Raw genomic sequence first — 18,298 nt, 5'->3', positions numbered from 1 at the left:
TAAAGACAAGGTGCGCGTATATATTTACCTGCACGTGTGATTCTGTTAGGCTTGCAATGGCTACACCTTGCTGTTTTCATTCCTCTGATTGTCAATTTCACTTACTTAAAAATTCCCTGAAAAAGGAATACAATGAGAACTAAGACTTGTTGACTCTTGCAGTAAGTTGCATCACTGACAAAAGGATTAGAGCAGTATCAAGTGAGTGACCTCTGTTGCTGATGTTTGAGCTCTGTTTGGTCATTTTGTATTCAGCGCATCCCAAATGACATCCTGGGATGTTTTTTCCTGACTGCATGTTTTGTGTGCACGCTGTGTGACGCCCTATTGCATTTTGCTTTTTTTTTTTTTTTTTTTTTTTTTTTTTTTTTAAGTTTCTGGTTTGATGTGTTTTGTTTTCTTGTAAAAAGAAAAAAAAAAAGTGCTCAATATTTTGAGTTTTTGTTTGATTTTTACTTTAGTTATGTCTACAGTTTAAGCTATACTGTATATAATCAGGTTAACCAGAGGGGAGGCTTTATGTCCATGAAGCAAATATAAATGGTTTAACCGTCTGTTTTTTAAATCCTATTTAACCAGGAAAACTCAGAATAGGTACACCAACTTTAAAGGGGCACGCTAAGGTTTTAGAGAAGAAATCCAAACTCAGAATTTTAATATTTACATATAAATGAGGTAATAATACAAATGTTTATCTTTCCATAACTAAACAGGCGGTTCTCGGGGGGGAAAAAAGGTCCCCAGAACACTGTTTAAAGTCTGTTTATTCAGTCATGAAAACAAAGCGAGTTTGTTGATTTTGTTTGTTTGGGCTCAAAAAAAGACAACTTCCCCAAAACAGCATGATGACGTCTATCAAGTGAAGATTAAAATCCCATCCATCTTAAATACAGAGGCTCAAATTAGCGGCTCAAATCAGCTAAGCTAAAAAATTAAGTTTAAAACACAAGAAAGAACATTTAGCTTTGCTTAAAAATCGCCCACTTGCAGTGAAAGACGAGCACCGCATGTGCTTCTCTGACCTGAGAGTGTGTGTCCGGTGTACATATAAGCCCACTCCTCAGGTGTGTGCTTAAAGAAGCGAGTGGCTCTTAATCTCGTGTCGAAACCACATGGACCAAATAATACACCATATAAATCTACATATTCCCTCTGCTATCCTTGGAGAAGGGCATCTGGATACTGGGACTAGGAAAACATGACCGTCTATGTTTTTCGTCTCTCAAAACGAGAGACACCGTGCGCCAAATACTGCTGGCTGCCCACAGACATCTCAGCTCATCAGCTCGTAAGACCACACGGCCCTTTGCTCAGCCCTGGCCAACCGTGCGATCGCGGCTGCTCGTTAGATTCTCTTAAAGGACAGAGGCGACATCTGTGAAGACCATTATGCCCCGCAACATCCACAGACTGCCATTCGCTCAATATGCCTGTCACATTACATTGCCAAGTCCACTTCAGTTGAGCCCTACCCGGTCCATCTGGTACAGGATAGGAGAGCACTCAGCTATCTGGACTATGGTTCTCATCTAACATGAATAAATGTCTCTGTTTCCTTTAAATCTGCCAAACCAAGTCAGATTTCAGTAACGTTTGATACAGTTGAAGATGTCAAGGTTAATGTGTAAGCCAGAGCTTCCTTTTTGTGCGTAAGAGCATTAAGGGAAACAAATCCAGTTTGATGATAAGAATTGGAACAGTGAACAAATATGACCACAGTGGGGTTTTTTCATTTTAGGAAAGAGTAACCGAATATTACAGTGTTAAATGCAAAGCTGTCCAGTACTCAGCCACTCCAAACTAAAGTGGTTCATTTGTCTCCTGGCACATCCTGCTAAGTAGTGGATAAGGCCATTGTCATTACACAGATTGCCTTACAGGTCTCTATAGGGTAATTAGGGTGTCTGCCGAGTGTCCAAACTAATCCATGTCAATATAAGGGCTGGATTCTACTGAGCATGTTTGGATTTCTCATTTAGGGGTTTGGCAATGAGACTTGGTGACATTTAACTTTGACTCCAGAAGGGTAGCTCAGCTTACCACAATGCAAATGAAGCATACAAAAGTGTCTTAAATCCACTAGATTAGTGCGATTAGATCATAACGATGCCATGGTTACTGATATTTGCAGTTATAAGCACTACTTTCTTTCGAAATATAATTTTCTAAATATAAGTGATGGACAATATTTTCAACATTCAGACCGGTACATGACGAGGTAAAAAGATTTCTCTCAGTTTTGGGACACTAAAACGTAATATTTAAAGCGGCACCGCAATTCTCATTGTTGAGACAATTAAGATTTAAATGAATTCCATCCAAACTGCCCAAATGACTCATGTCAAAGACCGAATCACCGTGATGTTGTGGTAACAACAAGCTACTCCCGGGTAGAAAACTGGCCACTGATTAGCAATCAGCAAACTTGTTTATTTGTGTTGCCATTTTCAGTGGCAGCTGTAACATTTAAAGTAGACCTCTCTGACGTGTTTCTACTAGGCTTATTTTATGTGCTGCGTGCTTTGGGATGTCTTTAAAGTCTACACAGCAGAGTGTCTTGGTCTAACTGCTGGCTTGTGGTTAATTGTTTTAGCTGTCATTTTATGTAGTCTGTGGCCCAACAGGTAAATTGAGTCTCCAATCTAACGTCAGTCAAACTTTTGTCATGAGTAAGCGGAGACAGCATTGAACATGCATTTCAGATAAATAACTAAGTAATAACACTTTGAATTAGCATCGTTACAAAAGTCAATTCAATTCTATGTGAGCTTATACTTGCCAGGGTTTTATGCCCGCAGGTTATGGTACACCAACATTGTGATTCGGTCTGTAAATAAGTGAAGCTGACCCTCGATCACTCTGGCCTACAGTGCAGTCAGAGGACAAACAGGGACACAACCTCGACTGAAAAATCGTTCCAATCTGACGTTGTACTTCCTCACCGCTGACTGTAATCAGCCCTGCGCGCCGCCTGACAGATCCCTCTGCTGTAATGCACCCTCATGTTTTGCCAGGGGACCCGTCAAGCACTCTGAGGTCCTGTTTAGAGTTTGTGTCAACCGCAGGCCTCCAAATCACTTTGAAAGTTCTCAGTAATGTTCTGTATAAAAGCACAGGCATATTGATGTACATGTCTTTGTCAACATCCATTCAGCTCACAAAGGGGTGGTTTGGCTGAAGGGACAGTTTTTATATTGAGAACGGATGACAATCCAACCACTGTGGGCTGTGTGATTATATCTTAGATTTTCTAAAGTGGTTCAGAGTTGAGTGTTTGATTGCACTTGTCGTGCAGAATTTAACCGCTTGCATTACATGAGGGAAAATATTCACTTCTATGGCAAAAAAGATATAATTCAGTTAGTTGTTTGCTTTGACAAGACATTTCTTGACATGTATATAGAATTTTTTTTGTTCAGTCTATATTTGAGTTAGATGTTAGAGTGCTTTGGTTTGACTGATTATCTTTGGGAGACATGCCAGTGTCTGCAGTGATTTATGCTGCCCACTCAAGATGATTTCTTCCCCCCTTCCAGGCATATTGTGGTCTGTGGTCATATTACCCTCGAAAGTGTCTCCAACTTCCTCAAAGACTTCCTACACAAGGACAGGGATGATGTCAATGTTGAAATTGTTTTTCTCCATAAGTAAGTTCGTCTTTTCTTCCTCTCCTCGTGTAGGTTATAGCAGAACTCACTGTATGGGGTACCTTCACATGCACTGACCCTTCTCCTCTTTTCTCTGTGTGCTAGTATTTCCCCTAATCTTGAGCTGGAAGCCTTGTTCAAACGTCATTTTACCCAAGTAGAATTCTACCAGGGATCTGTTCTCAACCCTCACGATCTCGCCAGAGTGAAGGTACAGTCTGTGACAGGAATCTTGGAGGGATCACCTAAAATTGTAGACAACAGTTGCTGAACTTCATTGTAGATCAAAGTTGATGAAATCAGAGTAAAATCCTATTTAGTAAACCCGTAATTTTGATAATCTCGGCATATCCATTTCATTTTCTTTTCTTGAACAATATGGATAGAGACAGGAGGGTGAAAATAGAGGGGGGACTGTAGTTTGATCAGCAGTATGAGTGTGTTGGCACCGGCTAGAGTTAAACCCACTAATTTGTTTCATTCTAAGTGGGAAAGACAGTCATAAGCACTCACTGCTGGCTGATTAGTACCGACAAGTAGGATCATGTTCACATATCTGTTTCTTTGGTCCTTCACACATAGATCGAGTCAGCAGATGCCTGCCTAATCCTAGCCAACAAATATTGTGCAGATCCTGATGCTGAAGACGCCTCCAACATCATGAGGTATGCACCGCTTCCTCTGGACTTTGACATCAGTGGAAACTGACTAGATAAGGGGATACATTTTTTACTGTTAAACCTGTCTGTTTCTCTTCCTTCAGGGTTATTTCGATCAAGAATTACCATCCTAAGATCAGAATAATCACACAAATGCTACAATATCACAACAAGGTGAGAAGTTTTGGTACCCTGTGATAAATAAAACTGACTCATATCCTTCCTCGCAAGGCAAACATATTGTGGCAGGGGACAATCCACTGTGTGCTGCATGGAAAAAGTTGGTTTAGACATTCATTCATAGCAACAAGTGTCATACGAGCATCCGCTTGGATGGTCCGTTGATTCCCCTCACACTGTCTGTCATCTCAAGCAGGGGTTCCCTCATAAGAACGTTCAGCCTTGATATTAAATGTGATTACTTAAACACCTGCCAATGTGTTGGCCTAGCTGCATTTTATATAAATGACAATGCATGTAATTATGGACCTTATCAATGCTGCATTGACTTTCATCATTTAAGGCAAATAAGTAATTGTGTGGCTTATTATTAAAGTATATTGATGTTATTTAAATAACATGTATAAGATTGGATTTAATTATCATTGTACAACAAGGTTGTATAACAATATTGTAATTTTAGTCACTTTATTTGTTATATAATTTAATAGATCAAGTAAGAAATCAAGATATGAAATGAAAGAAAGAAGCTGCTCTGTAGTTTGGTGGGACTGCAGCAGATACTTCTGTATTGCATGCCAGACAGCAGCAGGGTGAACGGGCTGTGGCTGAGTGTTGCTATCGTTTTACAGGAAAAGTCTGACATTTTGAGAAATCGTTTATTAAAGCAACAATCTTTTTACAGAATTATGTCCTGGTTAGGATAGAGCTCACTCTGTTTTTCCAGTCTTTCTGCTAAGCTAATCTATTCTAAGCTAACAGCTGCTGGCTGTAGCTCTGTATTTACCCTCTAAACCTGATATTCTTAACAATCTTTTCGTCTAAACTCACCACTAAGCAAATGAGCACATTTCCCTAATTGTTGAAGTAACCCTCTCAAAAATTATAACCATTTCTTTCTCCTGACCTCTTCTGTCTGCCTGTCGTGTGATGAAGGCCCATCTGCTGAACATTCCAAGCTGGAACTGGAAGGAGGGCGATGATGCTATCTGCCTGGCGGAGCTTAAGGCAGGCTTCATCGCCCAGAGCTGTCTGGCCCAAGGCCTGTCCACCATGCTTGCCAACCTCTTCTCCATGAGGTCCTTCATTGAGGTAACACAGAGGACAAAATTAACTTGCCCTGTCGCAGTCACTCGCTCTGATGAATGAATTCTCACATCGCATTTCTGTGAATTAGATGATTCATTCTGAATCGAGGGTGAGGTCTCTGTAAGTGGACACAGTAGGTTCTCTGCAGACAGATGGACGAGATCCATCAAACACAGTGCATTCCCAGGGAAATTTTGACGTCTTTGTCCAGAGACAGACTTCCATTAGAGTGTTTTCAGTCACACTGGCACGTCATATTTTACGGTGACATTTCATATGGAATCTGTTCAGGGTTTCTGTGGCTTAAAATTGAAGAGGTGCTTGTCTCTATCAAAGAACTGTTCTCATGTCATAAAGATGATGGATCAGCTTATAATGACCAGGCCGATGTTGTGTGGCGGAACATCTGCAGACCACATTGAGCTGCTTTTGGAGGGAAACCAGTGTTGCTTTTTTTCCCCCCTCCCTTTTTTCCTCCTCACATGTGACATTTCCGTGCTTCTTTTATTCTTTTTTTTTGTCAGATTGAGGAGGACACATGGCAGAAGTATTACCTAGAAGGAGTGGCTAATGAGATGTACACAGAGTATCTGTCCAGTGCCTTTGTGGGCCTCTCCTTCCCCACTGTCTGTGAGTAAGTATCACTCTTTCCCCGCTCAGCAAGCCCGCTGTCAGTGGTAGGTAGCTAACGATTCTGAAGTGAAGAAAAGGGGACTGTGGGGATGTGAGGGAGTGCATTTCCCAGGTGTTCCAACGCATCAGTCATTTGCTTATATGCTGTTCTCCTCTAATGAGTGCACGTGTTTTACAGGCTGTGTTACGTGAAGCTGAAGCTGTTGCTCATTGCCATCGAATACAAGTCTGAGCAGAGAGAGAGCAGGTTTGTATTTAGGATCTTTCTTTCAATAACAGCTGTGCTAATAATGAATTTACTGTGTGACTCGCTTCGAGTGGATCTTCTAATAAAATATCTTGTGATTTTTTTTTCATAATCCTCTTTGCAGTTTTAGTCACAGTTGATATTCACATTCATTTTGATGATACATTGGTAAATATGAGTTACCTTTTCGACCGTGTGCCTGCCAGGTTCAATTTGTTGCTAAAACAGTAAATACACAGTACCTTCCTTAATGACATTAAGTACGCACAATGTTACAGCTAGAAAGCGCACACGTTAAAGGGCACATGTCTGCCAAGGCAGCACAGTCAGAGGAAATGTTTACAGTGTTTATTCCTTACACTTGTGTTCCAGAACTTTTTGATTAGAGTGCAGTAGTACAAAAAACTCCCATCTCATCAATTTAAGAAGCATAAACAAGAAAAAATGATGGATCTGCACCAAAAGCTAATCAATAGTGCCTAGGCCTCTTGGTTTAATCCACAAAATGTTATTGAATTTTGATCATTTTGAGAAATCCTGCTGACTGCAGCAGATACTTTTAACAAACCGGGCAGGTATGCAGGAGAAAATGTAAAAAAACTCTGGCTAAAATAAAAAAAAAAATAGTTTTTCGGACAACTTTTGGGTAGCTGCACTGGAACTGGTCTTATTGTGGTTTTATTGTGCTAAACATCACAGATACTTTCTTACCTCAGTAACCAATTTGCTGCTCATTCTGATTTCATGCTACATATTCCCTCAACCTGATCCTATGTCCCTGTTTAGTCTGTATGATAATCACTAACTCTGCATCAGTGTCAGTCGTATCACCAATAATGACATGACGTTTTTCAGTAATCTCAAACTGCCAAATCCCACCCACCCTTTCCCCATTCACCTGTGTCAAATGTTTCTGTGCATTGGCAGAGCTACATTGCATTGAACCTACAAGCAATGGCCAAAAAGTAATTTCACTGATTTTGTACATTCAAGTGTGTTTACAGGTTTTGGAGAGTACTACTAGTTCTGTGTAAAAGTAGTATAATGCCTTTTGTGGCTCCATAGGAAGCTGCATGTATTCTAATAAATTGCCTCCAGTGATGTCACTCAGTGGCAACGTTGCATTATGGGTAATGGAGGTGAAATTATAAATTGTTATACAGCAGAACCAGAGAAATGGCCTTTGTTACTCCATAAATTATTCTTCGGCTCTTTCAAACCTGGTGCCTTCATTACCCACAATGCAGTTTTTTTTAAGCTTTTTAATTTATCAGATTACATGCAGCTTCCTCTGGAGCCACGAAAGGCTTTATGCTACTTGTTTCACATGTGCAGTAGTACTCCCCAAGACCATTCGACACATTAGAATTGGAGTAACCCTTTAATTCTAATGAATATATTTCTTTTTTATAATAATTGGAGACAATAAAATTTCTAGATTTTGAAGTATTTGGTCCTTCTAGAGATTTGCAGAGTAGAGAGAGACAGAGAAGTTCACACTCATTCCTGTCTGTGGTCTGACTTCTTTCATGCTAGTTAAGTCACTGCAAATGCGTTGTTACATCGTACATTTACGTTTTTATAAAGAGTTTGATGATGCCACACTAAGGAGTAATTTAATCATACCTATGGCTCTTTTTTTAGCCTCAATTGTTAATGCCATTTGATTTAGTCCATCCCTCGTAAAAAGCTAACCATCATCAAAATAAAACCGATCTTTTGTGTAAACAGTTGGTTCTAGGTGCAAGGACCTGACGATAGGACAAGCATGAAATAACTGTGTGTCTGTGCTGCCACATGAGGCACACCCACTACATCGGCAGATAAACTGTAGTAACATTCATATTCTCCTCTCCTTTCATGTTCATGATAACTGTTTGATTTGAGATTTGTTCTTGTTGTTTGCAGAAGCCGAAAGCGGTATGCCCTCTACATTATCTTACTTCCAAAGTTCCACCCAATCTCCACCACTTTAAAGCTTCTGACTTTGGGAATTTCCCCCAAGGATATTTTTCCAACCCCTATCTCACAGGCCTCTTTTTCTAACTCTTTTTTATGGTGTCCCTTGTGCTTAATGCACTAACTTCTTTGCAGGCAGAGAGAGCATAGATAAATTGGACATGTTTGTAGAAGTGCTGTTTCTTTGTCTTTGCTGTTGTCGGTGTACCAAGGCCAAACGCTCACCCTCTCCATATCTACCTCTTATTTGATCTTTTTCAGTTTTGTCCTTTACCAGTCCTTTGCTTAGTTTATTTCTCTCACTTTCAGTTCTTTTTCAGTGTCGCTCAGTTCTTCTCCTTACTGTATGTGAGCTTTGCCAAGCTGATTATTCCACTCATGGTGTCTTTTAAATCATTGCCAGAACAGTTCTTCATGGTTCTTTTAATCAGTGAGGAGTTCGCATTCAGTCTTCGAAATCTTCGACCTCAGATGTGGTGTCGATAGCGGTGATAATCTGTTGTTCTACATTTTGGATTTAATCTTGACATAAATTGACCATTCATCTGCCATTGCCGTAGGCAGTGGCTGATATAATAGCATGTGTTTCTCAAGCAGCACCTCACCAATCTTTGGTTTCTCTTCATCATTCACACACTAGGACAGGCATGGAGCTGTTGAATTTGGATGGCATTAAGTTTATCCAAACTGAAATTTAATAACCGCAGGCTACGATGTTCACAAGTGCCCCACATTTCACTTTTGCATTCCATCACCCTCTCATGTTCCCAGTGCTAAATGTATATCCATCTGTGCATGTATGTGCGTCTGCGTACGTGTACATCGAGAGGGAGGTTTTTTTTACGTGTGGATGTATGTGTGCATTTTTCTGCGTCCTCAGCCACTTTGTACAGTCACTCTCGTGCGTCTCTCGAGTAGATGTTCTTAAGTGAGGTCACTTCCTGTCAGTTTGGTGTTTGAGAAACAATCCAACTGCACAGAAGTTACTGCAACCGTCTGCATCTACGTACCTGTCCTTATACCTGTACTGCAGTGGCTATGCCTTTCTGTTTGATTCTCGTCCTCTTCATGCTGTTTAGATACTGCATGCTATGACACTATCACATAAGATGTTTGATGCCTGCCTTGTTGCTCACAATATGAGGTTTTGATGCATTTCTAAGCTTCTATCCACCAGTTTCGCACCCGACCGAAGAAAAATATCTCGGATAGATACACCTGGAAAAATCTCAGATTTGGGCAGCAATGTTTGTGGAACTGTCTTGATTTGATCTGTTTTTCTTTTCATTTATTTTCACTAAAAGAGCATGCCAGGCGCAAGCCTGTTTACTTCTCTGGGGGCCATTCAATCTGAGTGAATGTTTGATGCTATTTTACTTCTTGCAATGAAAAATGTGGAGATAAAAATCTGATCTGCATGACTGGTGCAATTTGATCACAGCCCGGTGTGTGTATGGATTCAATTGCTCCCTTAATATTTTTTGTTTTTTTTTCTCCAATGTAGCCTTTTTCAGAGCCCAGAGGAAAGATGTAGTAGGATAGATGTTTTCTTAGATGCACCACACACTCAACAACTAATTTATTAGTTGCTGAAATGTGTCAAAAAAGTTATTTAATCGGAAAGATTTGAAATTTAATGGTAAGATGTTCCCTTTACCATTGTCAGAAACTGACAAAAGTTCAAATAGATTGAACAAGAAAAAGAATTATCAAAGTTTTTCATCCTTCACCTGGGCTCTTATTTTGAAGGAGTGTGACCCTTAAAGGTTTGTGGGTTCGGTGTTTTGATTTCTTAGCCCACACTCACATCATTGATGATTGTTGCCCACAGGTGACCATTAATGACCCGGGTGTGTGTGTGTGCGTGTGTGTGAGTGTACAGTATGTGTGTGTGGTGTCTACTCTTTGTCTCAGTCTAATTAATGGGGAATGATACAGCCAGTCACTCAAAGTGCTTATAGGGTATTTGACAAATATATTCTGTGATATTTACATAGTAAAGTTCTATAACACACATTTGTACTATAGCTGTGCCATTTAAATATAAATGTAATGAATATGGTTTAACATTTTAAGTCAATATTTACCTTGCAGGACATGTATTATAATTGTTTTCACACTATAATGCAACACAGCAGAGTCATGACTGATTTTTAGGGGACTTAATCCACCTTAGGACTTTACTCCATCATTTTATTTCTTATAGTAGAATGTCGCTGAGTAGAATCAGTTTAGCATCAGCAAGAAAAAGAGCTGTTCATTCCCTTGCATCCCACTGTCAAATACTAACCGAGTTAACAACTTTTACTGTACATTCTCTGTACTACAGCCATGTCTCAGTGGCCATCATGACATTTGTTTTGAATAGATGTATCTGAATGGTGAGACTTAAACCATTCCATGGCCATAAATTGAATTCTTTCTACCCCTGTCCCTTTACACGTATCTCTCTGTCCCCCTCCTCACCACCGGGGCAAACCAGTACCATTCTGTGAAGAAAAGAGTTAAAATTTCAGTGTGCGATCATGCTGTTGTACATTCTGTCCATCCATGTGAGAATCACATTAGACACAACACAACAGAGCAAACCCAGCTCTCTCAAAACTTGAGTAGAGACGACGTGTCGATGCGAAAAACCCAGTCCAGATAAGCTCAGTGCAGGTCCGATTAAACGGCTTACAACAAGTGTGTGTACCATTCCTCTTGATTAGCATGTTGTGTGCATGAGCTGAGTATTTTCCGGAGGTTAACAAGTATGATGTGTCTATTTCTCTGACTACCCAGCATTCTCATCAACCCGGGCAACCATGTCAAGATGCAGGAGGGAACACTGGGATTCTTTATCGCCAGTGATGCCAAAGAAGTAAAGAGGTAACTCCGCCATCCTGGTGAACTCACTGATTATGTAGTGCGATTATTTAAAGTGCTGAACAGCTCCTGTCCCGTGTCACTTCCAGAGCATTTTTCTACTGCAAAGCTTGTCACGATGACATCACAGACCCTAAGCGGATCAAGAAGTGTGGCTGCAAACGACGTGAGTAACTGCGCCTTTACTTTGCCCCCGTGGACGTCCCCCTCCCTCCCTCCCTCCCTTCCTTCCTCCCTCCCTCCCTCCCTCCCTTCCTCTCACTCCAAATCCTACCTGTGGGTGTCTCTGTCTCATTATACTTAAGGTTTTCTAGTTTGTACACTAATATTATACCTCTCATTGTGTCATTGTTCTCCTGCACTGTGGCACTGTGTTTCTAAAGGTATCATGTGTTTTCACACCATAAGGAAAGTGTTTATTATGGGTCCCATTTGAACTTCCATAACATCCATTATGGTACGATCATCAGTCGATATCAGATTTTATTTTTCCTTGTCAAAATGTAGGTGTTGTCATCTTTTTTTTTTTTTTAAAACATTTAACCACTACTTTTTCTATGCAAACATAGAGTGAATGGTGGTAAATTAAATTTACAGTAGTAACACTTTGTGATAAAGGTACAGTAGACAGAACTGAAAGAACTGTGCATCCGACTATCCCATTAATATTTGGAGACGCTTAAAAACGTCATTTACAACACGGCATATAGATTAACTCTTTATCCCGCATTATAAACTAAAGTTATACATAGAGAATACAATACACAATACTCATTTCTATAATTTTAAAATATTAGTGTAAATGACGCATTGTATTATATTCTTTTTACATGTAAATGCTGAGAGCAGTGGTGGAATAAGTATTCAGATCCTTCACATATGTATGTAAAAGTACTAATACCTCACTGGGAAAATACTCCACTACAAGTAAAGTCTAGCTCACTTACTATTAGTAAAAGTATCTAAGTATTATCAAATTACACTGAAAGTCTGAAAAGTATAAGTACTCATTGTGCAGTAAAGTATTTTACTATTATATATGATGGTTTTTGCGTTAATTTTGCTGCAGCATTAATGTATATGCTGCGGTAGATGTTTAAAGTTGAGCTCAAAAGCAGCCCTGTTTTCAGCTGCGTGACATTTTCCAGGTAATCCAACTTTATATAGCTTTAGAAAAAGCAGACCTGATCAACTGGCTGCCTAATTTAACCCAATTAAAGCTCATTAAAACCTCATTCTGGCCCTTTGATCATTTTGTTAGTAGGCTAGTCAATAAGAATTAGAGCAATAATAATAATACATTTATTTATGATGCAACTTTAAAAGCAGAGCACACATGCTGTATAAAGCGAACGTTGTAAAGAAGTAGAGGAAAAACAGGCAGCAACAGCAAGAAATTACACATTGAGGCACCACAGAAAATGAACACACTTACTCAGCACCTAAATAGTCTTATTTTACTGAAGGCCCGAGGTGCATATTTCTTCACAGTATTTTTGTATATATGATATACATTTTTTAACTGTTGAAAATAATACATTAAATAATAAAAACAATTAATTGAGAATATATAATAGTAATATTTATAGAAAATGTATTGTTTTTAACGCTTTTAAAAATCAGAGCTTTACAGGTCAGAGATGATGCATGTAAATGTCAGTTTTGACAGATCATTTAGGCCTGCCATAAAGGAACACTCGACATTCCAGTCTTTTGCAATAACCTAGTTGTCACTAGTCAAAAAAAAAAAATGTATGAGATTTTGTGAAAGGGACATACAATGTTCCATAAAATGGATAAAAATCAAATTTGTACCTCAGGTTTGACAGTATGTGAGAGTGTTGAGCTCAGTCACTCTTCTCATGGGTTTTAAGGCCACACACACACGATTGAAACAGTCGTAAACATAATGTGCTGTTAACTGTTGAATTTAAGACAAATGCCCCGTCAGATAGATACTTTCTTCCCTTTTTCATGCAGACATGACATTACCATTAAGGCAGGAACAGCACATGAATATAACCTGACCTATGTACTGTAGTCACATGTCAGGACATGTTAGCCACTGGATAAATAATTCAGGTGAATATCCCATATTTCCACTAAAGGTCACAGACAATTACAGTAAGCAGTCTGATACAGACAAAGCCCGGTTTTAAAATAGATACCCACCATTTCCTTCTTTTGTCCGTGTCATCTCAATTATTCCAACGTGTTTTTTTTTTTTCTCTCGCAGCTCAACAGAATCAACAGACCTTTCACACTGTGGTTTCACTTAGATAAACTGTTTACTTCTCTCTGCTCTCTTAATATCTTCATGTCTCAGACTCCGCTGATGGACAAGGCGTTATGTTTTATCTTATTGCGGTTGTTGCCGACGAGAGAGTTGCATTTAGAAAGATGACAGTTCCATTACTGCAATGGAAGTCTGTGTCTGTATAGTATGTTGTGCTCTATCATGTTTTGTTCTCTTCTGTTGTTTTTCCCATGTTTCTTTATGACCAGTGACACACTTTTGATGTATTTCCTTCCCTGCTGCCATTGGAAAACGCCACTTTATTTTAACTACTCACTGGTAGTGATTTATTGTGAGTAAAAAGAAAATGGGTGTACTATTACCCAGAGTGCAGTGCAAGTGTTTTTTTTTTATCCTCCTCAGCAAATAGTATACTGTATCTATGTTGCATGTACCAGTGTAGCTTCTTCATCCCTCTCCTCGCCTCTCATTTCTACACTGTGCTCAGACCAGACCAAAACCAAAACAGCAGAAATCAAACTCACACACCAGCATCAGGCCTGCTCGTCACTGGCCCAGTCAGCTGATGCTCTGACTAGTTGGAACGGACGATTAAATGGAGTGTGACTTAATCGGATGTGGCCGATGAGCTCTGCAGTTTTTGAGTTTTTCCTTCTTGCTATTTGATCATGAAACCAAACTCGTATTTGGGAGCTAATCAGCTCGAGTCTGGTGTCATTACCCGTGATCCTCACGGTGATGTGCTCCACAAAAGCTCAGAAGGAACGTAATAAAAATCTGACATGTAATACAGTAAGGGCTAACGCAAGGGAAAGAGAATTAAGAAGAGCTATTTAGATTTTAATCGATCTGCTTTCTGTCAAAGGAAGTTTTGTGTGTGGCGGCGTTTTCAGAGAGCAGAAAACGTCCTCGTTGGAAGTTCTGTAAATCCTAACCAGCCAGGTTGCCAAAACACAATCAAAACAGTCTGTCCTCCCCCTTGCCCCACTTCTCTGTGATCTCAGCCTCCTCTCCAAAACTCAGGTCCCTCTGCATTCTTGGGGCGGGCTGAGGTTTCAGAGACCATCAGTTCCTCTCAGAATTGAAATGTCACCACCACGCCAGTCTTTTGCATTTCAAATCTGGACAGTCGTTGGGCCCTTTTTTTGTTTTGACTCACTGCACTGGATAAAAAGTCCACCAGCACTACACAGTAGTTATTGCCATACCTTTCGATTGCCACCAGATGGCGGTGCCGTGCCAGAGTCATTTCCTACAGTGCAACATTTGAAATGGTGATGTCTGTAGAGGAAACTAGAATCCCCTGAAACCTGTTCAGCAAAAATGCAAGTGCTCGGTAAATTTAATCACACAGTGAATCTCATCATTATGAAGGGATTGATGATGTTTTTATACATGGTATGGTGTAGTTGCCTCCACTGCAATAAGCTACTATGCAGTGTGTTTGTCATTGCTCAAAAGGTCAACTCTTGAGCTTCTGTTAGAGTATCATTTTACCTTGCACTATTGCTGAATAAGAAAGCTTGTAGCGGGATATTTCAGAATGGTGCTTTCTTCGGGACATCCTCCCTATTCAACATAGCGCCCTGATAGCTTCTGTTTCAGTATGTTGTGGCTTGGTGGATCACGGGAGACGGTGACTGATCAAAACCATGCAGACAGTTTATCAGGGCAGGTGTCATGTTGAATCTCCGATCAGGAATGCCCTGAAACGGACACCTTTTATAGCTCTAGGCCAGAATCAGGGTATTTGTGAAGTCAGAAGTCAAAGACATTGTCAGCGTGTGTGTGTGTGTGTGTGTGTCTTGTGTTTTCCATCACTCCCCTCCCATGTGTCGACAGTCTACATTGTAATGTACATAAACTGTTGTCCGAACGCCCAAGCGAAAAACTCTGAAGTAAAGCAATATCAGCATGAAGTGATAGCCTCGCTGCACTTGTCTGCCATGCCCCCGAAACTGTTTCAATACTGTGAACAGTTATCTCTGTTGTTGCTGAGACCAAATCTACATTTCCTGCATGCTTATTACATGCTCAAAAGGCACACGTGCATGCCGCAGAGATACAACAGTCCCTGATGCCTTCACCCCACGGGTCACAATCCGTTGTTGTGTCCATCTGGGCCATGAGATGAAACATATTACTTCATTGGAGATCTTATTTTGCGACATGACTCGGAGTCAAAGATGCTGAAAGTGTCTCTGTAAAGGTGCCAGACTGTATTAGGCTGCTGTCTGTTTGCACCTCGGCAATGAGGGACCGGGGACCAGGGACTGTTTCTGCTCAGAGTCGCAGCAATCTAGATGTGCTACTCTGGGGACTTTCACTCCCGCTTCCCTCGGGGTTCAGAGCTTCACACACACACACACACACACACGCACACACACACACATACATACAACACATGGACAGAAAGTGGCTGCTTACAGTATTTTAGCTGCAGGCTGTTGTGTAATACTGCCTTCACATCCGGTCTTACCTGAACAAGAGCACCTACTCTTCTCCAAATAGCCATTTCGTTCACAATAATAGAACATCGACGGAATACTTTGATACACGAGTCTTTGTGGCATCGGTGTTCATCCTTTTAAGTACACAGTAACAGTTACAGTGAAGATGCAGGCCCACACAGGGATAATTATGAACAAATGTCATTGTGACCTGCAAACCTTGAGGTCCGAGTGTTTCGGAAATTACATGTGAGATTTGGCAACCAGCTTCCCTGGTATAAAATCTAATGCTGAAATGTAAAACACATTTTCAGCTTGGTTGTCCAATGAGAAAGACTTTGCGAATACAATTAAAGAGTCTTTAAATTACCCTACCTATTGTCTGGTATTATCCCTCGATTTGGAAACAATTTAAAAAGATAGAGGTATTGTAATGGCCCAGTCACATTATTTACCTTATATCTTTGAGCCATATGAGCTTAACAAACCTTAAACATCATCTTAGTTTCTGATGTATAAAAACCAGTGGTTCTCGCAGTTTTTTTCACATCAAGGACCCCTTAAACTGCAACACACATAACATTAAACCATAAACCAAAAAACATTTTAGATGACTTATTACGGAAAGTGTGTGAGACCCATGACCAAAACAACTCCATATCTGTCAATGGGTAAGTTACGGATGGATAATATAAAAAAAAATAATGTATTAATGTATGTATTAATAACATCACAAACACGTACGTCTTTTGTCCACGCGCACTTCATACACACACATTAGAGTGAAGCTTCCCCGGGGGAGTGGAGCGGTGAAACGGCAGGTTTGAACACTCAGTAGCATGAACTGGCCAGTCTAGACAAGTAGAATAGTGTGATGCCGTGGACAGAGCCGCTACAGCTGCATGATGGGATACAGGTACGTGATCCACTCCTTTAGCCAAATGGATAGAGGATGTACAAAATGTATGAAACATTGTATGAAGTTTGCTGCTGAAAGACATTGCTCATGCCTCTCTTCCCCGAATGCCTCCCTCCCTCTCCCCTTTCTCCTCACCCCTTTTTCCCCCACTGTTATAGTTTTGCCTTTTGATCTGTTACAGCCTTAGCACACAGCTTGACCTCTCAAGACAAGAAAGTACGCGCTGGCAACTGATTCAGTGCCGTTATTGGTATTTTTATAATGTGACCAAATTTTTTTTCAAGAAATGAATTGGACAACTTGTTGAGTTAAAAGTAATTCGATTGTCGACTAAATCTCTGCGTTTTTAATGTGTTTTTTTTTTTTTTTCTTCTAAATCTTGGGGCTCAAGTCTGTGGGAGCAGGCATCTGAGGCTTGCACTTTTCTGATGACGTTACCTTCCGACTTCCCCCCTGGATGAATATTTCTCCTTTTGCCATTAACCTGCTGCTTTTCCTCTCCTCTCATCCCAAAACATGACTGTAGCCAAGATGTCCGTCTACAAACGAATGAAACTGGCATGTTGTTTTGATTGCGGCCGTTCAGAGCAAGACTGCTCTTGCATGTCAGGCAGTGTACATAGTAACATGGACACCCTTCAGAGGGCCTACCCACTTTCCTCTGTCTCTGTTCATGATTGCGCAACCACTTTACGTGCCTGTAAGTTACACCGCCCAACACATGCTGTTACGTGTCTGTGGTGTGTGCTCCGTGTATTGTACCATGCAGAGGTACCGTACGTGTACGTGTGTGTGTCCGTTCTGTTGTCCGCGTGGTGTGATCTGTTTAATGTGACTCCATAGTTTTTTGTAGTTGTGGATTACGTGAATTTACTTATTTATCTTTGTATTTCAACAATTGTTTCTATCTATCTATCTATCTATCTATCTATCTATCTATCTATCTATCTATCTATCTATCTATCTATCTATCTATCTATCTATCTATCTATCTATCTATCTATCTATCTATCCTTCGTTTAAAGTCAGTGTTCATCAGCATTTTTCCTTTCAGTTGTTTATCGTTTTCATTTGACGCTGTCAGTTTTGATACCATGACTGTAATCTGTGTGGTGGGTCAGTGGTGGTGTGGCTCTGTGGTGCTGCTGTACTGTACAGTACTGTAGGTGTTAGAAATGTGGCTACCGCATGCTGCATCAGTCATGCAGTTGTGTGATAATATCACTATTGGATTTGATGTGTTATGAACTGTTTCAGGTAAGATCTGTGTATACACAAAAAAACAAACAAACAAACAAAAAGAAACGTGTTATTTTATCATGAAGGTTTTATGCTGCAATTTTTTTTCTGAAAATGTTTGTTAAATGATGTCTTATATCTTTACTTTGAA

General features: G+C 40.2%; 1 protein-coding gene across 38 annotated transcripts in view; it reads left to right on the top strand.

Moving 5' to 3' along the window:
• Positions 1-18,298, top strand: part of kcnma1a (potassium large conductance calcium-activated channel, subfamily M, alpha member 1a) — a 156,636-nt gene that overhangs the window by 100,471 nt on the left and 37,867 nt on the right. For 10 of the 38 annotated variants that reach the window (XM_030441949.1, XM_030441951.1, XM_030441957.1 and 7 more), the window contains exons 10-21: positions 3,537-3,647; positions 3,753-3,858; positions 4,230-4,312; positions 4,411-4,480; positions 5,423-5,578; positions 6,100-6,209; positions 6,387-6,455; positions 8,364-8,375; positions 11,199-11,285; positions 11,372-11,448; positions 13,862-13,870; positions 17,435-17,608. In XM_030441949.1, coding sequence (XP_030297809.1) covers positions 3,537-3,647; positions 3,753-3,858; positions 4,230-4,312; positions 4,411-4,480; positions 5,423-5,578; positions 6,100-6,209; positions 6,387-6,455; positions 8,364-8,375; positions 11,199-11,285; positions 11,372-11,448; positions 13,862-13,870; positions 17,435-17,608 — 1,064 coding nt within the window. The remainder of the gene's footprint in view (positions 1-3,536; positions 3,648-3,752; positions 3,859-4,229; positions 4,313-4,410; positions 4,481-5,422; positions 5,579-6,099; positions 6,210-6,386; positions 6,456-8,363; positions 8,376-11,198; positions 11,286-11,371; positions 11,449-13,861; positions 13,871-17,434; positions 17,609-18,298) is intronic. The other 28 variants (XM_030441977.1, XM_030441984.1, XM_030441982.1 and 25 more) reach the window with 7 other exon arrangements.

Source organism: Sparus aurata, chromosome 15, assembly GCF_900880675.1.
Source record: "Sparus aurata chromosome 15, fSpaAur1.1, whole genome shotgun sequence".
In the NCBI taxonomy this organism is placed as follows: Eukaryota; Metazoa; Chordata; class Actinopteri; order Spariformes; family Sparidae; genus Sparus; species Sparus aurata.
The sequence above is the reverse complement of the archived record's forward strand: the minus strand, read 5'-3'. Positions and strand labels throughout refer to the sequence as shown.